The 25,056-nt window shown below is 32.4% G+C and overlaps 5 protein-coding genes across 6 annotated transcripts; 2 read left to right on the top strand and 3 right to left on the bottom strand.

Annotated features, from left to right (window-relative positions):
- Positions 1 to 13: 13 nt before the first annotated feature.
- Positions 14 to 11,038, bottom strand: Pcf11 (Pcf11 cleavage and polyadenylation factor subunit). 2 transcript variants are annotated; one of them, XM_076763174.1, is made up of 17 exons: positions 10,914 to 11,038; positions 9,715 to 9,941; positions 8,915 to 9,040; positions 8,454 to 8,639; positions 8,136 to 8,375; positions 7,951 to 8,055; positions 6,648 to 7,866; positions 6,093 to 6,207; positions 4,459 to 5,838; positions 4,107 to 4,349; positions 3,675 to 4,024; positions 3,286 to 3,550; positions 2,951 to 3,177; positions 2,624 to 2,865; positions 2,480 to 2,494; positions 1,427 to 1,928; positions 14 to 1,289 (listed from the first exon to the last, which is right to left on the bottom strand). In XM_076763174.1, exons 2-17 carry the CDS (start codon positions 9,877 to 9,879, stop codon positions 955 to 957), a joined length of 5,715 nt encoding a protein of 1,904 aa, XP_076619289.1. In that variant the 5' UTR covers positions 9,880 to 9,941; positions 10,914 to 11,038; the 3' UTR covers positions 14 to 954. The 2 variants fall into 2 exon arrangements, with proteins under 2 accessions (XP_076619289.1, XP_076619290.1); XM_076763175.1 differs by lacking the exon at positions 2,480 to 2,494 and having other exon boundaries at positions 18 to 1,289.
- Positions 11,039 to 11,595: 557 nt separating this feature from the next.
- Positions 11,596 to 17,056, top strand: LOC143341020 (ras-related protein Rab-30). The gene is made up of 5 exons (XM_076763525.1): positions 11,596 to 12,215; positions 12,439 to 12,522; positions 12,625 to 12,808; positions 12,871 to 13,022; positions 13,101 to 17,056. Exons 1-5 carry the CDS (start codon positions 12,129 to 12,131, stop codon positions 13,209 to 13,211), a joined length of 618 nt encoding a protein of 205 aa, XP_076619640.1. The 5' UTR covers positions 11,596 to 12,128; the 3' UTR covers positions 13,212 to 17,056.
- Positions 15,649 to 18,127, bottom strand: LOC143341019 (polyprenol dehydrogenase). The gene is made up of 6 exons (XM_076763523.1): positions 17,798 to 18,127; positions 17,186 to 17,293; positions 16,738 to 16,911; positions 16,431 to 16,638; positions 16,159 to 16,357; positions 15,649 to 16,078 (listed from the first exon to the last, which is right to left on the bottom strand). Exons 1-6 carry the CDS (start codon positions 17,967 to 17,969, stop codon positions 15,884 to 15,886), a joined length of 1,056 nt encoding a protein of 351 aa, XP_076619638.1. The 5' UTR covers positions 17,970 to 18,127; the 3' UTR covers positions 15,649 to 15,883.
- A 2,287-nt stretch (positions 18,128 to 20,414) lies between these two features.
- On the top strand, positions 20,415 to 22,896 carry Kr-h2 (transmembrane protein 33-containing Krueppel homolog 2). Its single transcript, XM_076764142.1, has 6 exons — positions 20,415 to 20,622; positions 21,047 to 21,214; positions 21,278 to 21,459; positions 21,566 to 21,633; positions 21,746 to 21,879; positions 21,951 to 22,896. Exons 2-6 carry the CDS (start codon positions 21,048 to 21,050, stop codon positions 22,162 to 22,164), a joined length of 765 nt encoding a protein of 254 aa, XP_076620257.1. The 5' UTR covers positions 20,415 to 20,622; position 21,047; the 3' UTR covers positions 22,165 to 22,896.
- A 533-nt stretch (positions 22,897 to 23,429) lies between these two features.
- On the bottom strand, positions 23,430 to 24,857 carry Rps3 (ribosomal protein S3). The gene is made up of 4 exons (XM_076764143.1): positions 24,710 to 24,857; positions 23,991 to 24,313; positions 23,726 to 23,913; positions 23,430 to 23,653 (listed from the first exon to the last, which is right to left on the bottom strand). Exons 1-4 carry the CDS (start codon positions 24,740 to 24,742, stop codon positions 23,469 to 23,471), a joined length of 729 nt encoding a protein of 242 aa, XP_076620258.1. The 5' UTR covers positions 24,743 to 24,857; the 3' UTR covers positions 23,430 to 23,468.
- Positions 24,858 to 25,056: the final 199 nt, after the last annotated feature.

The raw sequence follows: 25,056 nt of genomic DNA, 5'->3' as shown, positions 1-25,056 counted from the left end.
AAAATTTAAACTTCTAAAGTTTTTTTTAATAATGGTAATTATTATAAGGGATATTTTAGAAAGGTAAATTTAGGATCATAAATAAGCAACCAAAGGCAGTCAGACCCCGAATAATCAACAAGATTTTTTTTTTATACAACAAAATAATCCTCTAGTAGTAACTGTTTTTTTTCTTCCTTACCCAATATCGTCGCGATTATTTTAATGGTGGTATTATGTACATTATGATCAACAATTTTATATCACACAATTTGTACATCTAACTGAATTGGGTAATCTCTCGTTACTTCTTGCAGGACCTCATTTTCGTGTTTTGTAAAATCAAAACAGAGCTGACACGTCTAGAAAACAATGTATCGAGTACCATTCGAATATTTTTACAAAGTACAAACAGTATGAAATTCTTAATTAACCTTGTGCACATCAGTATTACATTTTTGACATTCTTCTGTCACAAAATGCGATTGCACTTCTTGTGTTGGGAATGCTACTACACTATCTCACTCTAATTAAATCGTCTCGATTACATTAAATATTTACAGTTCTTCTTCTCTTTTCGCCTTAATTAAAATTAGAAAAAGCTAAACACACGCATACGCTTATCCTTTCATACATTACAACGTAAACCTTAACTTATACGGCGTGACGTCTAAAAGTGAATAGGATTGATTCTTCTTACCGTATTGGCAGTCGAAAAATAGACAAGTAAAAACGAGTATACGAAATGCAAAAGAATATGTAAAATTCAAAAAAATTAATTATACGTAAAAAAATAAAGAAGAAAAAAAATGAAAACAAATTCTGTAAGCACTTCGCATCAGGTCGTATAAGTTGCACAAAAATGTGATGTACAAATACATCGATACTTAGTCCTTTAAGTAGCGCTAAACATAAAATACATTCAAACCACACAACTCTCATGCAGACTTATTTTGAATATATTACAGGTACTATTTACATAATCGAGCAAAGACCTGATAATTCTTGCCCTCTTTCCACGGGGGGTAAATTAGACAATTTTCTACCTTGCAAAGCAGGTTTGATAGACGCAGGCACCAAAGGTTCTGCTATTTCTTCGGCAAGTGTCTCGGATACAGGTTTTTCCTTTGATTCTTCTGGTTCCTTATTTATACACAATGTTTTCGTAATATTAATCTTAATTCGGGACGGAGCTGTTGGAATCGCTGCAGGTGTGGAATCTAATTCTACATTTCCATCGATGGAACTTTTCACAGCAGCGTACGTCGTATCAGCCGTTGCAGGTTCAGTAATTATGCTCTCCTCGGGGTCTAATCGTAAAATTATTTTACAAATTTAAAAAAAATTATTATACTACACGATAGATAGCAATGGGTTATGATACAACATTACTCGATAAAACGAAGTACTGTTTGATATGACGATATTAATTATGCACAATACATACCTGGTTCCGGTTCTACAGGTTCTTCTTTAACTTCTACATTGGTAAAGTCGAATTGTTCTTCTTCTAGTTGTTCTTCAGGCTCATCGATCGGCTCTTCTTTAATTTTAATATTTTCGAAAGATTTATCTACACTTTCTGTTTCGCATTCTTCTGTTTCAATAGTCGCGAGTGCAACTTCTGTTTCTAGATTATCAGTGTCAACAGTTTCCTCGCTGTTGTCTCCTAATTCTTGTTCTTTTTCTTTTTCGTTTTGTTCGATATCTGCATTATCATCTACAACCATAGTTTCGTCTGTATTTTCTATTTCGAACACTGCTTCCTCCGCGTTATCTTTCACTATTTCATCGGGGGCTTCTATCGTATCTATTTCAAGATTTAACGCCTCTACGCTTAACTCCTCAGTCTTATTTTCTTCTGTAGACGTTTCATCGGTGATCTTCTTTTCATCCTCCATTTCCTCAATCGTTTCCTCAAGCGCTAACGCAGATTTTTCCAAAGCTCTCTAATGGCGTGAAAAAGCAGAACGGTATTAGCAATTTCGATTTCGATAAGTAACATGAAGTCAAACTAAAAAGTGTTTGTTACTGATAACTATTAAAACGTGCAACAAAACGTTACGCAAACGAAAAATTCTCCGTTACCTTAATTCTCTAAAATGTATAGATGTACACAAATAACTGATATTTTAGAGTCGTTTATATGACAATGCAATAGTATATTTGATATATGTGAAAGTAATGGAACATTTTCTAATTTGATCAAGTGCATATAAATGATTTATAAAATTATATTTTTACCATCATTACCTTTGTTTCTACTCATCTACAAACTGCTAACAGTTAACACATGACAAAAAGGAATCAAATTTTACATATATATATATATATCTCTCTATATAAATACTGCGTGAAAAACTAAGAGAAAAAAACTAAAAATATATTGCAGCATTTACGTTACGTTTTTTCAGTGCCTAATTACTTCCACTATATCTATACGTGAAGAAACTTTCTGCAAGTGCAATATATGAATATTAATTATTTAAGAAGCACATACCACAAGACTCTTTTCCTATTTTTTTGCAAGAATGCAACAAATGGAAAATTCGTTAATAAATTTATAACCGGCTATATAGTAATTGAAAATACGATAGAAAATGTTAACGCAAAACCTAACACAGAATAAAACGCGGAAGCTAACCTTGTAGTCATCGAGACACAGTGGATGGTAATTCTTTTCCTCGAAAGTAATTGCAGGTCTTAAATGCCATTCCTCTTTCTCTTCATTGTAAAATTGTTCAAATGCATCATGGCACACTTGACATCTGGAATCTTCGTCAGATCCAGTAGGAACACTAGGTTGTAATGCTTCTTGAGGAGAATCTTCCGTAGCGACACCCTCCGTATCTGCCGTTTGTTTCTCCGTTTCGAACCAACTTTGTGCTAAGGATTCAAGTGAAAAAATATATTTAATATTTCTTCTATACGCAATAATGGTAAAATATAAAAATACTATAAAATACACTACCTCTATCTTCCAGATCTTCGATTTCTTCAAACTGTATCCAATCGCTAACATCGTAATACCAAGGTCGAGAATGAGCTTTCCGTGCGGAATCTCTTTCTCGCCTATTCTGTCTGAAATGCCAATCTAAATGATGGCTGTACCGAGTTGCCAATTCAGGTGCAAATCTAGCACCACAGGAACTACACTGCATACCACTGTATAATGCCGCCGCGATAGCCGGTTGTTTACTGCACAAAAAGAAAGCATTTTGTGTTCGAAAGCGATACGAAGAGTAAAACTTGCGTCCCGACTCGATCTCGCACACCTCTAATAAAGAATTATTTCATTAAACTTACACTTTAAGTGTCTCTGGTTTATCGAACGAAACGGGAATAATTTCTGGCTCTTTCTTTTCTTCTTCTTCGTGTTTCTTTTGTTCCGATAGATTCGGTACAATACCGGTTTCGACTAATCGCTGGAATAACTCGTTCATATTGAGTGGTAAAGATAATGCTGGAGCAGCTGGAGGCGGATTTTCCGCTGGTTCAGCTTGATATGACAATCCAGACGCCGGCGCCATCGCAGATGGCAAAACCGAAGATAACATGTCTAATTGCAAATCTGTAACAAAGGGAATTTTCGCTACAAGACTAATGAAATATTGCATAGAAAAATGTACTATGCGTACGCCCAAACATTAAGATACGCGGTATGCAGAATATAGTTTTATGAGCACAATATTTACCCGGTTTGGGAGTCGTTCTAAGATCAGAACCATCTTGTGACGTTGATTCTGACTCGACGGATGAGAACTGCGTTGGCGCGGAGGTTGTATCTACTTTTGGTTTCTGTGTTAAGAGAGGCGGAGTAGGTGGTGACTCGATAGGTTCCTCGCCTCTCATACCTGTAATCTTAACGTAACCCGGACGAACTCCTCTTGGCAATACCGAAAATCGTATAAAATGTTTCTTATCCCTAACAATAATAGGTTTAGGCAATCCTCCAAATTCGACTTTAAACGGACGTCCATTCAAAAGAACTGTTTGCAATGAGTCTATAAACTCAAGTGTATGTGGCTTTCCTTCGATTTCAAATCTGTAAAAATTCATTGATCTTAGCGTACTAAGAAATTACTTTATGTTGTTTTAAAGCTCGCGAACATTCGAAAGCAACTTACATTTGCGGTTTCGCATCCAGAAAGACGGGAACCATATTTCGGGCATTAATAATAAGATTAATTTTGGCAACTACCAAGTCTGTTCTCTTTACGGTACCAATCTTTACTTGAGGCGGAGGTCCTTCCAACTTGACACTAACCTTTTTACCGCCAAGATCTATCGTTACAGGCATACCGCCGAAATAACATTCATACCACCGGTCATCGACATACAATTCTCTCGTAGGTGCTCCTAATTTAATTCTAGAAATAGTAAGAAAATAGTCCGGTAATACTGTTTATTGATTTCACGAGTTGAAAGTATAAAACATAAGTAGAGTAGAATTCAATGTTATGATATTTGAATACATACCTATGAACTTCGCCTTCGTACATAAATTCTTTGTATTGATCGTTAAATGCACAAGTGATAGTGTCTTTGTCATCGATTAAAATTCGTCTTATACCGTTCTGGAATCCAATTTCTCTAGGATCATCCCAATTCATAAAAACTACACCAGTTTGTCCATAATATCTAATTTCACGTGGTATATTGTCAATGTTTATAGATTTCATTGTATCTCTCGCGACTTCGTCCAATAATTTCGAATCTGGAGGTGGTAATTCACGGCTATGAGGATTTTGATTTTTCATCATTGTCGTAGAATAATTCTGATCACCTTCTTCAAGGTCATATTTCGAGGATGAATTCGGCGATACGTTTCTTGTTGCACTCAAGGGAGGTATATTTGGATTTGACATAAGATTCGATATTGGTCCATTGTTCATCATCATTCCAGGTCCATTCATTCCTGGTAACGATATAGCCGGTGGATTAGGCATACCCATTGGACCGATTGGGCCATTTGGTAAAAGGTTCGACATAAGTGGTCCATTGGGTCCCATGGGTCCCATTATCCCAGGTCCCAAACGAGGATTTGGACCAAGATTATGGTTAAAACCGCCATGATATTGATAGTCGGGTCGTATGGGACCGAAGTGTCTTGGATTTTGCCATGGACCAACAGGCCTGAAATCGGAATTAAAGTGTCCTTGTGGGCCGTAAGGAGGTCCTGGTGGGTGAGCCCATGGTCCTGGTTGTTGCCATGGCTGACTTTGCCACCTTGGACCATTCGGATTTCTTGGAATAGGGTGATCTTTATTTCTCATTACTTCTTTATCGCTTGAAGGACTGAAAGTAGATGCACGATCGCCTGCACCAGCCATATCCAAATTTACGCCTTTTTCCCAAACAATAGAACCTACTTCTTTCTCTTTCCGTTGTGCGGCTCTTAATTTGCGATCTTCGCTCATGTGTAAAACTTCCTGTATAAGAATATTGTATTGTGTCTTGGTAATCGAACCTTGGTTTAATTGTTCGGCGGCCTGTTTCATTATTATCTCAATATTTCTATCTTCGTTTCTTTCTGGTTTATCATTCTCTCTACCTCTTCGCCCTGGTCTATTGTCTTGGTCTTCGTTCGATAGTGTTCTTCTTCTTTCTTTTGGATCATCCGGAAGTTTATTGTAAAGCCTGAGCCTGCCCAATCTGTCTCTGTTACGATCTCTACTGTCTCTTTTATCGTCAGTGTTATTAGCCTGTTTTTCTCTGTCATTCTTTGACGGTGTTTTTAATTTTGCCCAACCATCTTTACCATCTTCACCCGATATCACAGGTGGAGGTGGTGTGGGCGGTCGTCCAGCTTTAGGATGGGTTAATGTTCGTAGATCAACGTCTTCATTTCCGAATAATCTATAAATTCAAAAAAGATCAATTGATGATACATCGAATTGATGTTTTCACGCGCACAATTTTATATAACTGGAACAAATATAAAAATTGTTACATGCGGTATCTTTTCGTTAATGTTAGTTTAGTAAAGAAGTAGAATGCAACTGAAACATTCGATAGTATCCGTCAACCCAGTCTCGGTAGAAATTCACACTAGTAGACTCATAACGTGGAGTTCAAAAAAGAAGTTCACGTTATAGAATAAAGATACATACGCGTCAAATTTCTCGGCCTTTGTTTTTTTGATCAAAGATGATTCCATGTGTTCCGAACTTTGTCTTTTGTTGGTATTAACTGGCGGTGGCAATACGCGCAAATCTAAGTCTTCTTCTGAAAAAGATGTCAAAATAAGATGAAATAACTCACGTATTCCGTATCGAGCATTATACGCATATTTTCAGTTTTACCAGCATATAGGATCTTTGTATCCTCTTTGCATGCTAGTTTTATATCTTGAAAAATGATAAATTTGTGCTTTGCTCAATATAGGAACAAAGACTACATGTTACTTATAAATAAAACATGTTTATATTTCACCCTTTAAAATCTTGTAATTGCTATTAGGGCTGAAACCGTCCTGGTGTCGTATTTAGAATAAAGTACAGCATTAATGTAAGCAAAATAGCTAGAATGATCTCTGTGTACACTATGATTACATATCATATAAGTTAACTCACCATCAAGTAATGTAAAATATTCGATACATTCTATCTGCAAGTGGCTTATAAGATATATATGTACATGTACAAGAATGTAAGTTATTAACTCACTCTTTTCCGGTACAGAAGCAGTTGCACCTGGAAGAGGTAGCGTTGCTCTCAAGTCTTCATCTTTGCTGGATGATTCCAAAGTCGGCTCCGCAGAAGCTTGAGCGTTTCCAGCATTTACTGGAGACCGCTCGGGACTAAGACTGCCGTCCTTGTTTCGCCTTACATAATTTCTTTGTCTAGCATTCGGTCGAATTTCTTTAAATGTAGGTGGATGAGGAGGAGACACTATCAATGAACCAGATTGCTCCTCCTCAGTAACACCACCGGAACTACTTAGACTTGAATTGGATTTTGTATCATTACGCCTGGGGATTCTATACGGAGGGCTTGGACTACGCTTTCTCGATTTCGTATTCTTCTTTCGGTTTTTAGAGGTTTGAAAGGATTGAGGAGAGGTGCGCGAGGATGGCGAACTGTCTCCACTGTCTTTTTCACGAGATTTGGACCTAACAGGGCTGACGTCTCTGTCAATTTTCGGTATCTTATTCGGAGATGTCTGAGGTTGCTTAGAACGCGATTTGTTACCTATCTTTCTATGCGAGGATTTCGAGGAAGTGGAAGATTTGTCGATCGTCGAAGATGAAAAACTCCGTGAATTCGAGCCCTTCGAGTCTTTCGACTTGGAATCGTTACTCCCACCTCCTCTGTTGCTCGCAGATAACGTTAAAGAACTATTACTACCCACAGATAGACTTTGAGAACCTTTGGAACTATTACTGTTTAGGTTACCACTACTATTACTAGACAATCGAGGGTCTTTCTTTTGACTTGTTCGATGCGACACAGCATCTTTATTTGCGTTACCACTGAAATTTTTATTGTTATTATTATTGTTGAGGTTCGTATTAGCATTATTGTTATTACTAGCGTTTATCGTCGCAGTATCGGAGCCGGCAAGATTTGTCGGAGACTTGTTGATAGTGCTAGTTACAGCCTGTTTCGAAAGTAACTGCTGTTTTAATTGATCTGAAAGTACAGTGTTTGTATTTGCCGCTAGCTGCGTTTGGCCTTCACCCCGGGTATCCTTTTGACTTGATGTACTTATTCGTTGCCGAGGATCCACGCTTGGAACTGGTACATCTTGAGCCGAAGTAGTCTTTATTCTTGGATCGCGTGACACAGGTTTAGCTGATGCTACTGCTATACTACTAGCTGGTGCGATTCGTGGACCATTGTTCGTTCCTGCATTTTTCAGAAGCGAAGCAGTTGCTGCTGGAAACTTAAAACATAAACGAAATATTTATAAATAGTGTACAACTAAACAGAAAACGATAATATAAGAAATAATAACTTAAATAATTACCTGTTTTGTTACTGGTTTTGACGCTTGACACGGCACGTTAAGTGCGACCGGTTTTCCTTGCGAAATAGTTTCCATGCCTGATGTAACGTGGGTTGTTGCTGCAACCTGCAAAATAAATACACATATATATAAATCTGTTACATTACAAATAATATAATCAGAGAATTACGATTATCTTTACTTACCAATTCTGCTTTCAAATTTCCAGCTTGTTTATCAAGTTGCCGTTGTTGCTGCTCTAAATTTGCCTTAGCCTGAAGTAGTTCTAACTCGAGCTTTTTCTTCTGTAATTCTATCAACTCTCGTTGCTTTTTTAATACCTGTTCCCGCATTGCAGCTTCTGTTGGTGTTACGGGATCACCTGGTGGCAACTTAACAGGCGCTACAATTGGTTGTGCTACTATTGATGTTGCAGATTGCTGGGGCTGGAAATAATTTAGAAGATTTTTATTTTCAAAATATAATTTATAAATACATAATATATGAAAATTGATAGGTCTTACCATCGAGAAAAATCGAGGGTTAACGTGAATAGATCCAGAAGAAACACTAGTAGGAGAGGCAGTGATTGGCCAAGCAGGATCAATACTTTGCACCCGTACATCCAAAGAAAATAACTTATTTGCAGGAAATACGTCGTTCCACGTTTGTCTCAGTTTCCACATACTAGCTCGTGTATTCTCATCCACCTGTTCGTTTACATAAACATTACCATTTTTGCATCTTCTACACATTTCCTTACAATAGAAAACGTCTATATGTACAAAGTTGTAGGAAATGAGAGTACAATGACCCAGTATTGACTAAATAATTATCTTATGGTCGTCCAGAGTTCAATAGTCTTAAGATACAATATACTTGTATTTGTAAGATACAAGTATAATCGATAATAATATATATATAGTGATATATAAATGTACGAATATATACATTCTCTACATAAAAAAAAAAATTAAAAACGTACCTTTTCAAACACTCCACAAAAAGTGTTAACAATATTTTGTGTGAAGAGATTCAAGTATGCTCCATTCACATTCTTTACAATTGAGTCAATTAAATAAAGAACAGGTAATTTGATGTCGCTTCTCACCTATAAAAACGGAATATATTCTATTTATATTTTGATTCAAAATATTAATAAACTCAAATTTTTTTTCATACTATGTTACACATGTACAAAACTTTTCATACATAACTTTTGTTAAAAGTAAAAGGAGGAAAAAAGATATGTACATATAATAAAAGATTGTAGAATATAACAATGCAAAAGTAGCTTTTACTTAATATTCAATATTAAATTACAGTAACATTTCTCCAATATACACTTCTCTATTACTTAAGACAAAGTAAATATAAAAAGCTATTATACAATTTTATATAAATCTATATAAAATTTACATGCTGAGTAAATTGTTAAAAATGTCTATATATACTTCCTGTAAGCAATATTTTGCATTACACAGTTTATTACAGTTCATTCTATTGTGTTTATTTTTATTTACTTCTATGTATGTGTGTTATACTTAAAGCAAAGAAGGGTTGAAACATAATTTTACTAATACTAGCAAACAAAGCACTTTGATAATAAATATTTCAAAACATCCACATAAGAAACAAAATGAGTAAATTTGCAATATTGCTATCTATTACAAACAACAAATAATTAATGTTAAATGAGTATGCAACAACATAAGTATAATGATATATTTTGTAATGTACAAAACAATTTATATTATTCTAAGGTTACTACAATAGATAGATAACCTTTTGCAGATGATTCTCAACAGCTTGAACAATCGCTGATGCATGTTCAATGTTGTCCTCTGCCAACATGGTGAGCATATTAATCAAAGGTTTGCTATTGATGGTCAAATCCGACAGTGATGAGATATACTCATCTGCTATCTCCTTAGACTTTGTTGACATCATGGTGTTGTGTTGCCAATTGATATGTGCAACAAATCTTCGTCAACTTGACAGTTGTAATTACACTGTGACACACAGAAAACAGATATTAAATAAACAAATATAATTTTTATTGTAGGAAGGCAAGAAAATTAACACATATCACTGACTGACTTTTTATTAAAATAACATATCAGCTTGGACAACAAGAATTTATTAATTCGTTTTTCGTGGAAGCAATTTAAATGATTTCTATTTCTTAACATAGTTGAAAGATTGGTTACAAAATTGTTCTTAAAGAAAAATTCATAGAATTTAAGTTTAATTAAAACATATTAAATTATGAGAACTACTAGGAGTACAAAGTATTTGACAATTCAGATAGTTAAATACACATGTTCTAAAAAATTAGACAGCATTAACAAATTATCAATATTGTAACTTAACAAATAGCAGAATAAACATTGTTGTTCATATTGCGTATTCATTGCATCATAACAAAATTCATGGACTGGTGAAGAATAAAACGAATTTAGAATGAAATGAGAAAGTGGTACAAAATTTTGTATGGTGTACTAATTCTTAAATTTCTATGGTTAGGCTATTCCACTTTTACCGAATTCTAATATGTAGGGCAGAAATGATTAAACACGTTCACGATTTATCAAGATTTAGTTTATACCGAAAGGAATCGGCAAGATCATTGACCTTACAGGACCCAAGTTGATAAGAAGAAATTAGTAAGTTAACTGTTTCTATTTATGTAATATTATCTGGAACCTTTTTACAAAAGGTTGATAGATCGCGGGCACATATTGATTTTTTTTTTGCTTGATAGTTTTACGCATTTTAAACTACTTTTTATTACACCATTATCGTAATATCCACGCACGTTTAGAAATTCAGCTCAAATACTTAAGTGTACACGAATAGCTAACACGCATCTGGATTTTCTCAACGCCCGTCGGACAAACTTAAACGACATTCGGTATTATATCTTCGCGTCCTACCAACGGGTATTGCCGAGAACCCGATATGCAACACTAATAAACATTTACCTTTTCTAACGCATTTCGAAAAACAGAAATATCCCGAACCACGATTATTTTGACTTTTTGCGATAATCACGCTGATACTACTGCTTACGCCGAACGGGATATCCACGTAAAATGGCTACCATTCCTTTGTACCTTCTAACGGGATTACAACTATATAACGCTCATCTCGATTGGTCAGATTTCTTACTCTGTCGGTTGAATTTTAGTAATGCACCAATGGTAAGTTCTTTTGTAAACTGCAGTATAACAGTTTGCTTAGTAGTAGCTGAATTCTACATATATCCGCGTGTGTCGCTAGCGAGCAAAATAGAAGAATACGGTCCAGTTCTCATCGTCGCGATTCATTCAAGTGCAATTTTAATCAAACAATAAAATAACACGATAAAATTCAAACTATACATTAAATCAGATTCTATCGTCAAATTTTTTAATCGTCAAAACGTTTCCTTAGATTCACGAACGTCCTTTTTAATCCTTATGTTAGTATATTGTCTCTTTTTTTCACTTTGGATCCTATCGTCAAATTTCTTCTGCGTCAAATAACTTCGCAATTAGCTTTCAGAGTTATTTACTTGGCTGCTATAAATTTTCTAACAAACAAGAATTTGAATTCAAACCGTTTGTTACCGTTTCTAGCACGCTTACCAACGTCCAGAACCATAATATTACAAAATATGTAGATGGAAATATCTTTTGAACTTAACGCGTGAACGATTATTTGTATACCGTTCGTAAGTTGATATTACAGATAGTATAGGATGATGTGTCAGAATTTCTAAACGAAAGAGAATTCACGATCATCGAATAATTTCCTAATTAATCTATTCGCGCGTGATCTCACGAATTTTTTATGATTTCTAAATCGTGATAACGTCATGATTCAATGGCGGGGACAGGTGAAAACGTCATTTTGACAGAATGGCAGAAAGTCTGGAAAGGCGTACGCGATTTCTGTTGAGTGTGCGTTCATTTTTACTCTGTGAATATGGACCGCCGTGTGTTCAGTAAATTACAAAAAAACTACGATCGAGGAATAATGCCGTAAAGTTTTTCTTGCGTATGATCGAAAAGAAAAGTGTGTCTCGTTAGAAGAAGCATATTACGAGATTTCGAATCTTCGTCGGAGTGAACAATTGAGAAAATTATACGGGTTTTGCTCGTAAATGTGTCGTTAGTTTTATGCAGGATTTCTGACCGTAACGCGGTACAGATGTGATGGAGGATTATAAATTTCTCTTTAAAGTTGTGCTCGTAGGAAATGCGGGCGTCGGCAAGACTTGCCTCGTGCGCAGATTTACCCAGGTATGTATATTGTTGATCGGTTTCACATTATTTACTATTAATAATGAGTCGAAAGGTTGTTGAGTGATAAATAAATTTTATTATCTTATGTACGATTTTCTGTGTGAGCAATACCATCTGTTTTTGCAGTACTTCAATTGTACACCCTAAATTGTACATTTAAGAAATTTTCTCTGTTCGTATTATACATTCTTAATTATTAATATACTTGTTCCTTTTATAGGGATTATTTCCTCCTGGTCAAGGTGCAACAATAGGTGTTGATTTTATGATTAAGACTGTAGAAGTAGAAAATGAGAAAGTTAAGGTATGCGCATGATGTAATGCATTATGATTCATCTAACATATCTGTATATACTTTTTTAGAATAATTCTATGCTACATGTAATTGATACCAACTTTCTTTTAGCTTCAAATCTGGGACACTGCTGGACAAGAAAGGTTTCGTTCAATAACTCAGAGTTATTATAGATCTGCTCATGCTCTGATTTTAGTTTATGATATTTCTTGTCAACCTACATTTGATTGTCTACCAGATTGGTTACGTGAAATTGAAGAATATGCAAGTAATAAAGTCCTTAGGATATTAGTGGGTAAGTATTTCATGATATTGCAACAATTTAATATGTATTAATTGTATATGATTAATTGATAGGTAATAAAATTGATCGTGAAGACAGAGAAATACCAACACATGTTGGAGAAGATTTTGCACTGAGACATGGAATGTACTTTTTAGAAACATCTGCTAAAGAAGCAGAAAATGTAGAACGGTTGTTCATGGAAATAGCGGCTGAACTCATGGAGGTAATCGCGCAATACATTATTTATTAGGAAATTTTTATTTAAGAATTTAATTGTAGATAAGTGAATATATTATTTTAGCAAGCACGCAGTAAAGAACTACCTAGATATGAAACAAATACAACTTCAATAAATGGAAAAACAACATCAATTGGTGATACAAGCAACTGTGGTTGTAGTCGACTTTCTTAAGTAGCTTTTATATGTAATATTAATTCACCCATAAACACATAATTTTAGTTGCTAAATATGTACGTAGAACATTATCAAAACAGTTTTTATAGAGGATGAAGATTGAACATGATACTAGTCAATCTTCCATAACTAAAAAAAGAAGATTCTAATATTAGCACATCTTTGATATTATATGTTAGTATCTAGTGTTATATCATACAGATTATATCGACAGTTTTGTTGCAAAAAGTATTCAATACTTAAAATTAAAATGAATTTTAAGTACGTTGATAAATATTTGTTCATAAAATAGCATGTTTTCATAAAGATCGACTAAAGAAATCTTTTCGTTAATGGTTTTACATGATTGCACTATGTGAATAATAAATAAGTTAGGGGGCCTGTGTTTAGGCATTTAATAATGTTTCCATGAACGGAATTATGCTATATTTTTTATAGTATTTTTTGTTGTGTCGGAAAGTACAAATAGATATTTCATATTTGATGACTGAATTCGAGGTCATCACAGTGAATATAAGGTTTTTACTAAAAATTGTAAGCCTAATATTATCCAGGATTTTTTCAAATGTGCAATATACATATATTATAAGTGTTTATTACACTGCTGTAAAGATCTACTAATGCTTGATATTAAAAAGCAAACAATTCTATACGTTTTTAACATACAATAATTTACCAAAACTATTATTAACAATTGTTTACATCGATTATTATTACTACTTATGATAAGTGCACATGATTAACAGATTCTCTTAGCAGCATTTACACAGCCAAAGTTTTGTTGTATTTGTTTAAGATTTTATTTATGGTTTTTAAACAGCAGATAATTATTGCTTGTTCCATCTGTGTACTGTCTGATGTTATTATTTATAAATCTTTTATTATTATTTATATTTTATAAGATAAGTCTACTATTGCTCGTACTGTTGTAACAATAACACAATTTTATTAACACATTACTCTAGTCCTTACACTTTTTAATGTTTCGAATATAAAACACTTATACATAAGTTGATATAGTTTTGTATTTTCAATAACTGTTTTTTTATCAGGTAATTATGAACACATTATGCATTTATTTTTTATACCAATTTTCCTTTTTTTACCATTATTCAGCATAAAACAAATCTAAAATTTGTAAAATAAGGTCCTACGTGGATATTCTTCTCAATAATATTGTTTATAATTGCAAATATTATAGATATATATATTTATATCTGTAGTTCAAACAGTTTGTAACAACATTAAACTCTAATTATAGCGTGGGAAATGATAGTACGTTTTGCGCAATTTTCTGTTAAGGTTAAAAATTATAGTATATGTCTTATTTAAATATATTTCGAATTATTATGATTCTTATGTAATTAAGTTTCAACAGAAAATTGGAACTTTAAATTACTGTCATTGTGTAATAACAGTTCATTGTTAATAATTTTATTCTGTAAGTTTTAAAAAATACGAAACATGAACAAAGATTTGTAATAAAACTATACTGATAAAAACATATCAGTTCGTGTATGGACAAAAAAAAAAACTGTAAAATGATACATCTTTAACTTCGTGTCAACATCAAATTTATCATAACATATGTATCTTATAGACGGTATTAAATATATATATTATTTAATTCAACTTTCTAAAAAAAGGAAACAATATAGTACATAATTTGAGTATAAAAAATTCTATTAATCAAATTCCAAGGTTTAAATAGATGCTACGCTAAATAATAAATGGTGTTGTATTAGTTAAAAAACACTTGTTGCAATTTTCCGAGATTATGATGTGCGAGAAAAGTTTTACGAGTTGTCTCCATTTTAATTAACTTATTTCATGTGTTCATTGTACACCTAATACGTTAGATTGTTCGGAAAGTTCGTTTCATATTACCCGAAGTCCGTTTTTAAATTTCTACACTTCGCGTTGCTATTGTAACCGGTTGCTATGGTGATAAACAAATATTCCTGGGTGTGTTACCTGGCTCCTGACTAATATAACTTCACGGGCTTTATTAATTATTCATTACATACGTTTATTTTAATTGAATGGAAAAGTGGAGAATCAAAAAATTCACTATCTTCGCGTAATGTTCGTACGACAAAAGTTATTGGACTTTGACTGGGACGTCTTATTTCATCCATCGTATTCTCTCGATCTTGGAAGGAATTCGGATTCTTGGAAGGGCTTAAAAATCAGCTGGATTTATTTTTCCAAAGAATCTTCTTTTTAGAGCAAAGGTATCGTGCAGTTACTCGAAATATGGGCCAAGGTCATAGGATTCGGTAAACAAAATATTGTATTTTGAATTCATGTAGAAAATTTGAAACGAACTTTCCGAGCAACCTAATATATTATGTGAACTAGTGTATTAGTAATCAACGTAAAAATGAAACGGTTTCAAGAGGTACAATGTTATACATTTTTTACATTGACAAGATTTTTAATACTCTTGTATTATATAAGTTTATTGTAAATTGTTATCAATTTGCTTAGTAATATTCAATACAAATAAATAAATTACAAAATAGTATTATACACATATTTGTTTATAAAATTGTTTTTTTTGAAAGTACGTAATTAAATTAATGTACAAATTTATTTAGTTTCTAATTTGTAATAAATAGTATTTCTCTTAAATACAAAATGTCCAACATTAATAGTTTATAGCATTGTTATGTGTACTGGAGAATGTTTTTTAGCTGCACTTGTTTGAGAGATAGTTCTAGTAACTGTTTTTGAATAGATGAATTCAAAGCATCTGGGTGACCAGGACTAGAACGACAGTTACTGATGTATATACCACCACATTTTTCAATTGCTTTGTTCACAGCTGCATATACAATAGAAGTAGCTCCCCTTTTGGGAGTCTAAACATAAATAAATATTCATTTATTATCACTGAATGTTTATAAATATGTGTAACAAATGTATCTTGTTTTCTACTTACTTTCAAAACTCGTTTGAAAAAAAATTGAAACCTCCAAATATAAGTATTTTCAAAAAGATCTGTAAATACTATGCCTGGATGTACAGAGTAAACTTGTACATTATACTCTTTCTCTTTGAAGAGATTTTGCAACGTTTTTGTGGATATTTCTTGTGCTAATTTACTTTGTGCATATGCTTCTTCCGTAATGAATTTATTTCTGTTTAAAGAATTGTTTTCAGTAATAAATACATCAATTATACAGTCATTTTAGATAAAATGGTAATACATACTTGTTGTTAATGTCACTGAAATTAATTTTACCCAAAAGTTGAGCACATGAGCTAACATTAACAATTCTACTGGTTTTTTCTGGGAGACCACCTGTTTTCAGCAATGGTAATAGAAGGGCTGTCAATAAAAAATGTGATAAATAATTCACAGCCCACTGTTGTTCAAAACCATCTATTGTCTCCTGATATGGACAAAACATAACACCAGCTATAAATATCAAAATAATGTTACCTTTACTTTCATAATTCTGTACATACACCTGTTTCTATTTATGGAAAAAAGTGCAAACTCTGTATTGTGTCTTACCATTATTGATTAAAATATGAATTTGTTTATAATCTTTTTTTATCTCTGCAGCAAATTGTTTTACAGACTCCAAAGAAGAATTATCAAGTTTATACACTTTTGCTTGACCAGTTGTAATACCAGATTCTCTAATTTTCAGAATGGTTTGCTCACCAGCAACAGGTGTTCTGCAAGCTGGAAAATATGTTTTAAAATTATTAAATATGTGTGTAATATTACTATACTAGTTTTTACAAAATATATATGTAAATAAATATAAATACACTTAGATAGCTTGTGGATATTCTAGATTAGAATACAAGTTTGGACTTAAGACTGATTTTGTCTATTTTGATTTTCTTACATTTAAATAAATTGACTAATATTAATTATTCTATTTATTTATTGATATCAACAGATCATGAAAAAATAGAATAATTTCAAGAATTTAAATATTTTATAGCCATACCAATTATTACTTCCATATCAAGTTGTAATAGCATTTTAACTACATCAACACCAATTCCTCTAGAACCTCCTGTGACAATTGCAATTCTACCTGATTGAGGTGAAGAATCTAAAAAAAAAAAAATATATAACATTCATTTTATTTTAAGTCTTCTATTTTTGTCATAAATGTCTTTATTCATGTTTAATATAAGGATATTTTTATTTTTCATTTCAGGAACATAATAGTCAAAATTATGCATTTACTTGCATATGAAGTGCATTCATAAAATAATTTGCAATTAAAATAGAAAATGTCAATGAGAACTGATGTAATACATTTAAATTGTAAATTATTTTAGAAATATAATTTATACGCATTTAAATAACTATTACTATCTATTAAATACATATTTATTTTACATGTAATGTATATAATTATAAAAAGCAAAAATATATAGGGTATTATTATTATTATTAATAATATCGAGGGAACGTATATCGACGGAACGTTTCTCAATTTTGAACTAATATAGAATGAACACAGCATTTAAAATATCATTTTAAATATTAAACAACGTCTTTTAAATAACGAAAAAGAGTTAAAAAAAAAAAAAACGTGAAAATTACTTACCAGTTTTGTTATATCTTGCATTCATAACATCATTGATTACTTCTTTAAAACCTAGTATAAAGTATTTCACTTTAATGATGAAACGTTTGATCGCGACGGACCAATTGTCGCGATGTTTAAGATACATGAAAATGCTTGTAATTATAGCGCAAATCGAACCGATGAATAGCATGCTTCTGAAATTAAGCTTCCGTAATTTTGGAGAGTGTTAATTGATACAATTCCCAGGACAGACTAATCGTCATGCTAATGTTACGTTTGCTAGTAAAGAACTGACTTAAGCGGACACGTCAAGAACTCTTTACCCCCAGACAGTCTTGAGCTACTTTTCCATTCGTCTCGAACGGAAGATTCTACCGTTATACCAAAAGAATCGCACCTGTATTCTACAAGGTGTATTTTCCAAGTATTTTCCTTCCTACCGTATCTACGTTAATCGTGAATAATCTTTAACTCGTTACCGAAACGATAATATGTATAAATAAGGTAATATCTACTTTTATCAGGGTAACATATGACTTAACTTTGATCGCATAATTGCTGTTTTTAAACATACTACTCGCTACACTAAAGATAACATATTATTAAGTACTTATTACTTTTCATATTGATCCACGTACATGGGGCTTTTATAGCAACAGTACACGCGTAAACTGTAAATGTGTAATTACGCAAGAATTACTATAATATGTAATACTTTTGGATTTGAGGTCAGATTTACGTTATGTAAACCAATTTTAACGATACTAGTATCAGTTATTCTCTGTTCTGTTTGCTCCTTTTCTCAAATTTTATTAACGTTATAAATATAATGTATTTTCGGATAAACTTTCTTTAAGCAAAACATTTTTATCAAATGAGTGGAAGGGTCTTTAAGAAATGATTATAAGCGTGTGTATATGTATATTTCGACAATATTTACATTGAAAATAACATATTACATCGAACACGACACTTTATGTAACGACAAAAAGTTAGCTTGGGAGCATAGAGCGCAGTAAAAAGAAGAAAAAAAGCATAGGAAAATTGCGTTTTATCTGATGTTTGCTATATAGTTGGTTTCATCAGTTATCAAATTTACAAAATTCCGGCGAGGAACAGCTCTTTATTTTTACCTAATATAGAGTATAATCATTAGAATGTTCTAATGTTTAAAGTTTTTGTAACGTGTAAGGAGAGGGATAGTGCTATAAACTACTATTTATTTCCTGCTATAACCCTTTGGCGGAATTACACCACTAAAGGGCTTTGTCCCACGACAGCTTATTTTCTAAAAGTTCGTACGTAGAGATATATTTGTTAATACAATTCCGTCTAAATAGTTGAATGGATTTCGAAGTGAAACTTTACAGTCTTTATGCACCTAACCTAATTTTGTATTCGTATATTACATGTGCAAGATTTTACTATTGCAGTATGTAATACCTACGATTTATATAAACATTCAACACAAACGTATCGTCGAACTTCATTAACGCATAACTTGATTTCAGGTTAAGAAAACAATACCAAATTGGGTTTTCCAATTTGGTATTGCTTGATCAGCTCTGTCATTAATTAGGGTGTCACTAATTCGGTCAAACGCGTTTTAGGGGTGACAGTATAACAGCTTCCAAAACATTCTTTTTAAATTATCGAATTTCTAAATAAAGATAGAGGTTTTGAAAGTCACAATACTTTTTGTCTTAATTTAAAGGTACTGAATAATAACGAATGAAATGAAAAACCTATATTTTTGATAAATAAATAACAAAATAATGCGATATTACTGAAATTGATTCTACGAGCAAGCACAACGGGTTACATACAATCTGGGATTTTGTTAGTTCATAAATAGTCATCAGGTGGCTACAGAATATCAATGTGGTGTATTAGATTAAGTCACATACTGTTCCATATGTATCTAAAATTAATATTCATTACCATTATCAATCGTGATGTATTCACAAAATACGTGTATCTTATTCCATGTCTATACAATTTGTATTACAGTTCCATGTTTCTTATTTACATATATTTTGTAATTGTAAAGACCAATGATATCATAATACGAAATAAGAAATGTTCCTTGCAATGTGAAAAATCAGATATCGATGTACTAATATGGCAAGCTCAAATGAGGAACAACTGTAATAAGAATATTTCATAAATCAAATGAAAATAATAACCAATCAATTATTCATTTATGCATGTACTTTCAAAGTACTTAATTTCAATCGTAAATCGTAAATTTGATTGAATTTAATGCATCGTAAATATCTTGATAAAATTATAACTATAAATATACATTTTTACAATCTAGACTTATGTAATGTTTTCTGAGAATATTATACATTCAAATAGATAAAGTCTCTGGCTCTATTGTTTTTTAAAATATCTGCTGCAAAGAACCAGCCGCCATTACTCTGTTGTGCATTAAAATTCGACTTTCAGGATCACGAATAGTAATAGAGTTTCGCCTCTATCTAAGTATTCTATGATGTTACTTTCAGTTGAACGTTTAAGGCGCGTTTTCATGTACCAGTAAACTTGTAGCCCTCTCTTGGTAAACTTCAGGCAATATCGCCACGGCGAAGGAAATCATTCGCACCATCTATCAGAGAAATTAGAAATCTTAAAAACGAAACTCAGGGTAATTATTAAGGCATATGTACACTAGTATATTGTGGTATATGCGTAGTAGAGTACATGCATATGTGGGTAGTGAATTGCGTGTAGATGCGCTCTAGCTGATCGAAATTCGTAAAAGTTTACATTCGTACGTTCGTTTGTAAAAATATAAATTTTTACTAAGTAAACGAACATTTGATTTACCTCTGTACGAAGTAAGTTCATTTTAATTTACTACCATTGATTCTATTTGACTTACAAATACGATTATTAAAAGTTTGAAATCGATGGATTCGGTTAATTAGACTTTTAAAAAAATTTGAAGCTCTAATCACATTTACCGTTTAACGTTGTTAAAAATTTGTGTTAGTATGACATCGTTGTAATGTCGTAATTAAATTAGTCTATCTAAACTGTGTTTAGGATGTTATACTTTTAATGTCTTGTCTGAATTAGCTGCTTTCACTTTAGAAAACAGGACGCGATTTGCATAACTATCGTGTCTGTAAAAGATTCTTTTCGAGTATATTTTTGATTAGGTTAGATACATACACATTGTGTACACTTTTTATAGATGTTTTTAAATTTGAAAATGTAATTCTTCGTTATTTTACATAAGTTGTTCTTGTCAATACATAGCATGGCAGATACTTCAAGTACAGGTACAGGTGATAATTCTCCACAAATAGAAAGAGGTTGGCTGGCTTTGAAGCTACACATTATTGACAATAAGATTAAAGTTGCATTATGGATTACAAGACTTTTTACTATTATATTTACTATTGGTTACATCATTCCTATATTTGGGTATGTTATTATATATATCAAAAAACAAGTCTGCAAATTCTAATTTTATGTTTCTTTTTTTAGCAATCCTTATAACATTTATTACAAAGCCTTAATGAGTAGTGCAGCAACAAGTGCATTACGGCTTCACCAAAGAGTGCCACGTGTTCAAGTTAATAGACAATTTTTAGAAAGTTTATTTTTTGAAGATTCCTTTCATTATTTATTTTATTCCTTGATATTCTTGTATGCAGCTCCTGTTACATGTATCCTTTATATTTGATACTACATAGTAAATTGAAATAATTTGTCTCTGACAAACATGTTATATGGGTATAATTCAAAATTCTTATTCCTTAACTAATTGATTAGTGGTGTTAACCCCCATATTTTTATTTGCACTGATGCATTTTACAGATTATTCGCAGACATTGCTAAATGTAAGTAAAAGATTTTGCATTATATAATTTAGTGCTATAACATTAAAGTAGCATTGAAAGATATGTATAGTCATTGTTATGATTACTGATGTTTTGTCTTCTTCTAATTAAGTGTTTAGGACAGAATAATTGGTGGGCAGCACGGCTTGTCATATCTTTACTCGATTTCCAATCACATAACATTTTGCGTCTGTGTGCATTATCAGAAATAATTATTTTGCCATTTACAGTTCTCTTAGTATTTACGTAAGTACTAACATGTTTTTTTTTTTAAGATAAATATTTTTAATGCATTTTACGAAGTTAACTTTTTACAGGGGCCGTGCTGGTTTACTGACACCTATTATTTACTATCAGTTCTTAAAATCGCGTCTTGAATCACAAAGAAATCCATATACCCGTAAAGTATTCCATGAACTTAGAAATAAGCTGAGTTCAATCTCAAGAAGACAATCTTTGCCAGAAATAGTACGGCGGATGATCCAGGGTCTACTTTTACTCACGCAACAGATGGTTCCAGTTCATCAGTAATTTTTAATTTTCAATAAAACAGTTTTGAAGTTAGATATCCTGGGGTTTTAGGGTTCATGAAATAATAATTTCATACAGCATAATTGAATGATAAAACAAGTGCAAATATCAAAAGCAACAAGCCTATGAATTATCATTTGAAGTGTATGAAAACAATCAAAGTATAACATTTTGAAATTACGATTAATGTCTACTTATTTCTAAATGTTATAAGTAATAGTGATATCTTTACAAACATTTCATACAAATAATTACTAGATCAGATTTAGAATTTATTTACCAAACTCAAAAATAGTTGTATGATCAGATTGTGTAATCGAATTTTTAATATTTTATAATCCGTACTATCGATAACGCAACAAGAGTTTAATTACATAATTCTAAATTTCCACGAACGAGTGCATAACAATCTCAGTATAACGAATATCATTAGTTTATTCTACTATTTTGCATGTATATGTTTTTAATTATTGTAACATTCCTGCACACTTATAAACAAGTGGATGTCTCCAAGGTAAACTCGCATTATATATTGTTCCACATTATTCTGTTTTCGATACATTTAAAAAACATTTAATTACCGTTTATGCATATTCACTTCACTTTTCCCAAGAAATATTCAAAGCGCGCTAAGTATAGTTAATATATAATATTAGATAAGCCATCTTTTTATTTGTTGTAGATATGGGTCATTTTGTGAATTTCATAATAAAACAGTATTTAGTTAATCAATATTAATTGTTGTTACAAGCTATTTTAGGCTGATCATTCTATTGCCATTGAATTTTATTTAAAAGATGGTACAAAATAATTAGTACGATTAAGCGTGATCTGTGAAATTTTCATAAATAAAAAACCAGTAATAAATATTTTGTCTTATACTATTATTATACACTATTTTTATTGTATTTAAATTTTTTTGCGGTGATATATTTGTTTTTTACACGCGTATTTAAAATCAATGTAGCAATCGAGAATCGATATATCGAAACTACGGAAGGAAAAGCTGACGAAACAAGAGGGAGAAGACCCCCTAGGTACACCGGTTACCGTTCGTGTTTACGTTTGACGTGGCAACACAAATTTTCCATTCCGCGAATTCTCGGCGCCCCGACCTTTCCGGTAATTACTACATAACCGTACCGATGTTATTCAGCAATAGTCAGCCTAGACTTTGTCATTAGTCCTACAGTGTCCTTTCTCGAGCGTGAACGTATTCTATTCAGTTCTCAGTCTTAAAATCCAAATTACTGAGAAGGAAAATGTTCTTTTAAAAGTTTATTTTATTGTCATTTGTATATAAATTACACTGCAAGTGGTGTTGTTTGTGGCATATCTTTTGATGGTTTCACTTCAGATGCTGGTTGTGAAGGGAATATTTCATCCTTTGGTTCAACAATAGATACAGAATCTGGAAGAGGCTTCTTTGGACCTGTCTTGCCTTGAGGATCATACGGGAGCATAATTTTCACTTTGATTCCAAGCACACCTAATACAAAAAGAGTGTTACAAAGTTAAAATCGTTATTTCCGTTTTCAATTTCAGCCATCTAAAAGTGTACCTTGTCTGAGAAGTACGTGACGCGTCGCAGTATTAACATATTCATTGGTGGGTTCTCCGGAGTGAATCATCAATCCATCGACAAATTTCATCGATTTGGCTCTCTGACCACGCAATTTACCGCTGACAACGACTTCGCAACCTTTTGCTCCAGATTCCATGATAAAACGAAGAACTCCATAACAAGCTCTAAAAATAATTATGTTTATTATTCGTTATAATTGGTGTTTGCAAGTTATTTATGGTAATTAAATTTTAAAGCTAACCTTCGCACTGCGAGTCCTCCTATTAATTTGTAACGCAGGGATTCTGCTTGAGCAATAGCACACAGACCACGGGTTGCAACTTTTTCTGCATACAATTCAATGTTCTGTGTTTCTTTAAAGTTGAACCGTTTTTGTACTACAGAAGTCAATTCTCTGATCCTACGGCCTTTTTCTCCAAGAACGCTTTGTGTATGCGTCGCCAACAAAATAATTTCGGTACGATGCGGTGTCACGCGTACTTCTACTCCTGAGTATCCATCTTCAGCGAGTTCACGGGTTAAAAATTCGTTTAACTCTGCTTTGAAAACTCCATCTCCGACAAACTGAAAATAAGATGTAAATTAATGAATATAAATTCTTCCAACCAGCTTCCAATAAATAAAGACGAGTTAACCTAAAAGTACGTGTTTGTTGACACGTACATATATGAAACGAATATTTCATGTTATCGCGACTCTACTAGAGTATTTAATTTAATTTGATAATAAATGAAAATTATTTCGATGCACACGAAGATAACACATTTATAATGTTTATAACGTGAAGAATTCAAGCATCTAACTGAATAGTTAACAGCTGAAAGCATCCATATCATCCATAACTTTCACGTGTTATATGTTCGTATTTTTTGGTGAAATATTCCCTTTCTTGCTTTCTTTGATACAATGTAAGTCATATTTTTGAAAAATTCTCATCACAGATTGCTAAAATTCACCAACCTTCCTCTTCTTTGAAATTGAACGATTGTCCATGTTTTAGGCTGGAGCGACAAAAGGAACCGAAATCCAAAAGACTCAACTGGAAGAGGAAGTATCCCAACTTGCATAGAGCGCCACATCAAAGTCAAAACAATATTTATTATAGAAGAAAACATTGCTTACAATACTTCATTTTATGTAGTTACTTATTAGAAAAATTAATTTTATGTTTTTAAAGAGAAAAAACATTTAAATTAGAGTCACTAGTGCATCACTTTCAATTAAATATAAAGGCTTAACTAAATAGAGGTTATGAGACCTCAGTCATTTCAAGCGTAGAGCACATACTCCTTTACGTGGAGTATTTG

This window comes from Colletes latitarsis, chromosome 4 (genome assembly GCF_051014445.1).
Source record: "Colletes latitarsis isolate SP2378_abdomen chromosome 4, iyColLati1, whole genome shotgun sequence".
Classification (NCBI taxonomy): domain Eukaryota; kingdom Metazoa; phylum Arthropoda; class Insecta; order Hymenoptera; family Colletidae; genus Colletes; species Colletes latitarsis.
The sequence above is the reverse complement of the archived record's forward strand: the minus strand, read 5'-3'. Positions and strand labels throughout refer to the sequence as shown.